The sequence below is a fragment of the Monodelphis domestica genome, chromosome 1 (genome assembly GCF_027887165.1).
Source record: "Monodelphis domestica isolate mMonDom1 chromosome 1, mMonDom1.pri, whole genome shotgun sequence".
NCBI lineage: Eukaryota > Metazoa > Chordata > Mammalia > Didelphimorphia > Didelphidae > Monodelphis > Monodelphis domestica.
The window spans coordinates 667,573,919-667,580,893 of NC_077227.1; the positions used below are offsets into that span (position 1 = coordinate 667,573,919).

The window sequence follows — 6,975 nt, forward strand, 5'->3', positions numbered from 1 at the left end:
CAGTCAAGCTCATGAGTTCACACCTTCTCCTCTTGCCCCCAAATGGAGAAAAAAGTTCACACATATTCCCAAGGTGTGAACTCCGGACACAAGGGTGAGAACTCCTGGCCTCCCTGCCAGCTCCTCTATATAGTCGGCTGTCAGGCATCTCCCTCATTTGGGATCACTGGAGTCCTCATCTGCGGATCCAGGGAGGTGACCTCTCCTCTACCCAGAACAAACCGGGCATTACCTTTGGAAGCTCAACCAAGAGGCAAAACAAGAAAGAAAGAAATAATTGAAAAAAAAAAGGAGGAAACAAAAAAACCACAGGGTTTTTTTCTTTTTCTTTTTTTTTGATCCAATCATTCTTTTATTTATTTTTATATCTATTCATTCATTTATTCATTCATTTATTTATTTATTAATTAATTAATTAATTCATTCATTCATTTATTTATTTATTTATTTATTTATTTATTTATTTTTTCATTCATTGATCTCCTCAGCTGGGGTGATGGCCGCCAGCAATCGGGATGAGAAAGATGGAGATTTTAATGTTTTGGACTATATCTTAGGAGAGGCATACGATCAGGATGACTCTTTGTGTCACCCTGAAATGGAACAAGATGAAAATGAGGAACGGGCCTCCAAAAGAAGATGTGATCGAATGGAAACTACCCAACGCGAGAGTCAAGAATCCCCTGAGTGGTCCCGAGAATTGACTCCAGAGCCACCTGGCTCACCTATGAGCACAGAGCCATGTGGAAGTCCACGTGAACAGACTGCAGTCGGGAAAAGGCGCGTGCAAAGCAGGTCTGAGTCTTCCACAGCGGACGGCTCCCAGAGCCTTGGGCAGGATGTTGATAGGTGGCACAGCAGGTCCCAGCTGCCTTCCAAAGAAGAATCAGGCTGTGTGGAATATGACCGTGAGATCGGCAGCAGGAACTGTTCCGAAGAAGAGAGTGGAAAGGGCAGAAGGAACGAGGCGGAAGGAGTGGGAGAAGAGGAAGAGAGGGATGCTGCGAGAAAAGATGAAGAAGATGGAGGGGAGCAGGAAGAGCCCGAAGAGAGAAGCGCCCGGGATCTTCGAAGCGAAGCCGGTGGCTCTTTTTCTGAGACTCTATCTTTCCCAGAAGGGTCAGCCGCCGCTGGTTCTAGCACTGATGGATCAGAGGAGAAAAAGCAAGGAAGGAAGAGAGCCCGAGGCATAGCTTCAATTGTTTTTCGCAGAAGTCCAAGTTGTGCATCGGAATCATCTGCAGGTCCGCGAAGCAAGCACAAGAGATCATCATCTTCCGTTGCTGCTGTTCCGGAAGACCCCACGAGGAGGCTTCGATATATTCTGCGGGATGCGAGATTCTTCCTCATAAAGAGCAGCAACCGTGAAAACATCTCCCTTGCCAAAGCCAGGGGTATATGGTCGACCCTGCCAGCAAATGAAAAGAAACTGAATGCTGCATTCCGATCTGCAAGAAATGTCATTTTGATATTTTCCGTGACAGAGAGTGGAGCTTTTCAAGGCTTTGCGAGACTCTGTTCAGAATCCCACCACGGAGGACCTCCTATACATTGGGTTTTGCCTGAAGGCATGAATCTTAAGACCCTTGGAGGGGTCTTCAGAATTGCCTGGATTTGCAGGCACGAATTGCCCTTCACCAAATGTGTTCACCTTACCAACGCTTTGAATGGACATAAGCCAGTTAAAATTGGACGTGACGGTCAGGAAGTTGACCTCGAATGTGCAACGGAGCTATGTCTCCTCTTTCCCCCCGATGAAGGCGTTGACCTGTATCAGGTCATGGGTGACAGGCACCACCAGGTAAGAGTGCTTTCACCCTTGCGTTCCAGAGGACTTCCACCCCGCCGAGAAGCGGACCGGGATGCGAGAAGGCGTCGTCGGTCAGAAGATGACGAGGTTCATAACAGCAGGAAGAGACCGAGGATGGACTACGCCCCTGGGTTTCGTGAGAGACCAGCGCGTAGGGAGGACGCACGCCATCCAGCAGCGGACAGAAGATTTTCAGGAGTTGCCAGAGGTGTTTTCATGAAGGGCTCCTACGAGGATGACCTGAGAGCATTTCACAACAGCAGGCCACCAAGGCCAATGCGGGACATGTCCCCTGGTCGAGGAAGGGGACAGCCTTCCTACCGCGCTGGCCACCAGCAGCGTGCTCTCCCTTTCCAGGACTCTCGGTCAGGACGTCGACCTGTGCCACAGGAAGCAAGACACAGAGGTCAACCAGCATGTGATTCTGATAGGCGCGTAGAGGACTTCCTGCGTGAAACACGAGCTATCTTTGGCTCTCAGAGACGGAGACCCCGTGAATGGGATCGACCCGGAGAATGTGATAGTTCCCCATATGGCCGGAGAGACAGGGAGGCGCGTGAATGGCGAGAGAGGAGGAGAGACGAGGAGAGAAGAGAGAGGAGAAGACGGGAGAGGAGACTGACGCGATGCAGCTGCCCCGAACATCTTCCATTCATCTCCTGACCACCTGGCCCACGGAGGATGTCCCGGAGTTCGCAGCTCCACGCCTGTGCTCTTGTTTCTCATACTTCTAATTTCTCCACTTGCTCTCCCTTTCTAGAGAGGTAAATAAATACGGAGCTTGCCACACCGCAGGTGTTTTAAGTTGTGGTCTCTGAGTCTTGATTCCTGCCTCTCTTCCTCTGACCGCCTCATCTGTCTCACATCCAGATTCCTCTAGCCTCCATTCTCCTTCTCAGCTCACCACCCACAGATGAATTATGTAGGAACGGCTGGCGGATCCTACTGTACCCCTATTCTCTCCAAGGGATTCTTCCAACTGATCCTGAGCTGGCTCCTCCCCAAGGTCCTTCGACAACGGACATCAATCTACTAGGAAGCCCCCGTATCCTCTGATTTTCTCCCGATACAAGCCCTGGACACGCCCTCGGACCCAGTAAACAACCGACCAGGATGTGTGTAAGAGGCAGTTATGAGCTCAGGGCGACGGAAACAAAAGCAACCCTAGGAAGGAACAATCCCGTCCATCATGCTCGGCGTGTCCATCCATGGGGCCTATGAACCAAAGGTGTGACAAGGAAATCTCTTTAAGAGACTGATACATATTAATTTAAGGTCGCCAAGGAATTCAGCTATGTAATTCCTAAATGAAAACTCAAGTCAGCAGTCAACCTTTTATGGAGTTTAATTACAGACAGGAGGAAGAAAGGTATTAGAGAGAGAGAGAGGGAGAGAGAAAGGGGAGAGAAAGGAATAGGGCTTAAATACCCCCTCTGTTTTGGCTGGGCCAAAAGGCCCAAGCCCTTAGATAGCTGAGGCAAAGAAAAGAGATCAGTCCCTATCACTCACGTGACCAAAATGGAGACACAGTCTCAGGGGCCTCCACCTCCAGCTTCCTTCAGAGCAAGCTTCTCAGAGCACAACCTCTCAGAGCAAAACCTCTCCAACCACCCCTCAGTCCTCAGACCCCCCTATCTTTAAGGAAACCATCCAAGTTCCCTCCCCTCAGTTCTCACATCTACCAATCACTGTCCATGTCTTCCCTGTGCCAATGGTGGCTCTAGCTTAACCCAGGACCGCCCAGAGGTCTGTGGCTTTGCACATGTCTGTTGAAGGTCATATTCTCAAATAATTAAATCTTGATCCTTTGCTACAGCCCTTCCTAAATCCTGTTACCCTGAGTAGGGTGGAGATTGGAATAATTAAATTTTGATCTCTGCTGCAGCCCTTTCCATTGTTCAGCAAAAGGTTTCTGTCCTAAAGTAATCTTAAGAAGGGAGGAGGGGGAACCTCCCTTGCCAATGGGATTCACATTCCAGTAGAGTTCCCACTATCAGTAGGAAATTCCTTACAAGCATGAAACCTTCCAATGGTGAAATTTCCAACATTCACAAGTCTAAGAAATTTTAAGGTTTACAAAGGGAACCTGGATGTGTATAATTGAGAGAGAGAACAGGGGGCTGAGAGAGGGATGTGGATTTTCTGCCTCTGGTACAGTCAAGCTCATGAGTTCACACCTTCTCCTCTTGCCCCCAAATGGAGAAAAAAGTTCACACATATTCCCAAGGTGTGAACTCCGGACACAAGGGTGAGAACTCCTGGCCTCCCTGCCAGCTCCTCTATATAGTCGGCTGTCAGGCATCTCCCTCATTTGGGATCACTGGAGTCCTCATCTGCGGATCCAGGGAGGTGACCTCTCCTCTACCCAGAACAAACCGGGCATTACCTTTGGAAGCTCAACCAAGAGGCAAAACAAGAAAGAAAGAAATAATTGAAAAAAAAAAGGAGGAAACAAAAAAACCACAGGGTTTTTTTCTTTTTCTTTTTTTTTGATCCAATCATTCTTTTATTTATTTTTATATCTATTCATTCATTTATTCATTCATTTATTTATTTATTAATTAATTAATTAATTCATTCATTCATTTATTTATTTATTTATTTATTTATTTATTTATTTTTTCATTCATTGATCTCCTCAGCTGGGGTGATGGCCGCCAGCAATCGGGATGAGAAAGATGGAGATTTTAATGTTTTGGACTATATCTTAGGAGAGGCATACGATCAGGATGACTCTTTGTGTCACCCTGAAATGGAACAAGATGAAAATGAGGAACGGGCCTCCAAAAGAAGATGTGATCGAATGGAAACTACCCAACGCGAGAGTCAAGAATCCCCTGAGTGGTCCCGAGAATTGACTCCAGAGCCACCTGGCTCACCTATGAGCACAGAGCCATGTGGAAGTCCACGTGAACAGACTGCAGTCGGGAAAAGGCGCGTGCAAAGCAGGTCTGAGTCTTCCACAGCGGACGGCTCCCAGAGCCTTGGGCAGGATGTTGATAGGTGGCACAGCAGGTCCCAGCTGCCTTCCAAAGAAGAATCAGGCTGTGTGGAATATGACCGTGAGATCGGCAGCAGGAACTGTTCCGAAGAAGAGAGTGGAAAGGGCAGAAGGAACGAGGCGGAAGGAGTGGGAGAAGAGGAAGAGAGGGATGCTGCGAGAAAAGATGAAGAAGATGGAGGGGAGCAGGAAGAGCCCGAAGAGAGAAGCGCCCGGGATCTTCGAAGCGAAGCCGGTGGCTCTTTTTCTGAGACTCTATCTTTCCCAGAAGGGTCAGCCGCCGCTGGTTCTAGCACTGATGGATCAGAGGAGAAAAAGCAAGGAAGGAAGAGAGCCCGAGGCATAGCTTCAATTGTTTTTCGCAGAAGTCCAAGTTGTGCATCGGAATCATCTGCAGGTCCGCGAAGCAAGCACAAGAGATCATCATCTTCCGTTGCTGCTGTTCCGGAAGACCCCACGAGGAGGCTTCGATATATTCTGCGGGATGCGAGATTCTTCCTCATAAAGAGCAGCAACCGTGAAAACATCTCCCTTGCCAAAGCCAGGGGTATATGGTCGACCCTGCCAGCAAATGAAAAGAAACTGAATGCTGCATTCCGATCTGCAAGAAATGTCATTTTGATATTTTCCGTGACAGAGAGTGGAGCTTTTCAAGGCTTTGCGAGACTCTGTTCAGAATCCCACCACGGAGGACCTCCTATACATTGGGTTTTGCCTGAAGGCATGAATCTTAAGACCCTTGGAGGGGTCTTCAGAATTGCCTGGATTTGCAGGCACGAATTGCCCTTCACCAAATGTGTTCACCTTACCAACGCTTTGAATGGACATAAGCCAGTTAAAATTGGACGTGACGGTCAGGAAGTTGACCTCGAATGTGCAACGGAGCTATGTCTCCTCTTTCCCCCCGATGAAGGCGTTGACCTGTATCAGGTCATGGGTGACAGGCACCACCAGGTAAGAGTGCTTTCACCCTTGCGTTCCAGAGGACTTCCACCCCGCCGAGAAGCGGACCGGGATGCGAGAAGGCGTCGTCGGTCAGAAGATGACGAGGTTCATAACAGCAGGAAGAGACCGAGGATGGACTACGCCCCTGGGTTTCGTGAGAGACCAGCGCGTAGGGAGGACGCACGCCATCCAGCAGCGGACAGAAGATTTTCAGGAGTTGCCAGAGGTGTTTTCATGAAGGGCTCCTACGAGGATGACCTGAGAGCATTTCACAACAGCAGGCCACCAAGGCCAATGCGGGACATGTCCCCTGGTCGAGGAAGGGGACAGCCTTCCTACCGCGCTGGCCACCAGCAGCGTGCTCTCCCTTTCCAGGACTCTCGGTCAGGACGTCGACCTGTGCCACAGGAAGCAAGACACAGAGGTCAACCAGCATGTGATTCTGATAGGCGCGTAGAGGACTTCCTGCGTGAAACACGAGCTATCTTTGGCTCTCAGAGACGGAGACCCCGTGAATGGGATCGACCCGGAGAATGTGATAGTTCCCCATATGGCCGGAGAGACAGGGAGGCGCGTGAATGGCGAGAGAGGAGGAGAGACGAGGAGAGAAGAGAGAGGAGAAGACGGGAGAGGAGACTGACGCGATGCAGCTGCCCCGAACATCTTCCATTCATCTCCTGACCACCTGGCCCACGGAGGATGTCCCGGAGTTCGCAGCTCCACGCCTGTGCTCTTGTTTCTCATACTTCTAATTTCTCCACTTGCTCTCCCTTTCTAGAGAGGTAAATAAATACGGAGCTTGCCACACCGCAGGTGTTTTAAGTTGTGGTCTCTGAGTCTTGATTCCTGCCTCTCTTCCTCTGACCGCCTCATCTGTCTCACATCCAGATTCCTCTAGCCTCCATTCTCCTTCTCAGCTCACCACCCACAGATGAATTATGTAGGAACGGCTGGCGGATCCTACTGTACCCCTATTCTCTCCAAGGGATTCTTCCAACTGATCCTGAGCTGGCTCCTCCCCAAGGTCCTTCGACAACGGACATCAATCTACTAGGAAGCCCCCGTATCCTCTGATTTTCTCCCGATACAAGCCCTGGACACGCCCTCGGACCCAGTAAACAACCGACCAGGATGTGTGTAAGAGGCAGTTATGAGCTCAGGGCGACGGAAACAAAAGCAACCCTAGGAAGGAACAATCCCGTCCATCATGCTCGGCGTG

General features: G+C 49.7%; 2 protein-coding genes across 2 annotated transcripts; both read left to right on the top strand.

Moving 5' to 3' along the window:
- Positions 1-985: 985 nt before the first annotated feature.
- LOC100015623 (YTH domain-containing protein 1-like) lies at positions 986-2,473 on the top strand (the record flags this gene model as incomplete). Its single annotated transcript, XM_056818183.1, has 1 exon — positions 986-2,473. A coding segment is annotated over one exon (1,488 nt), but the record flags the coding sequence as incomplete, so codon positions are not given.
- Positions 2,474-4,949: 2,476 nt separating this feature from the next.
- On the top strand, positions 4,950-6,437 carry LOC100015591 (YTH domain-containing protein 1-like; the record flags this gene model as incomplete). Its single annotated transcript, XM_056818195.1, has 1 exon — positions 4,950-6,437. A coding segment is annotated over one exon (1,488 nt), but the record flags the coding sequence as incomplete, so codon positions are not given.
- Positions 6,438-6,975: the final 538 nt, after the last annotated feature.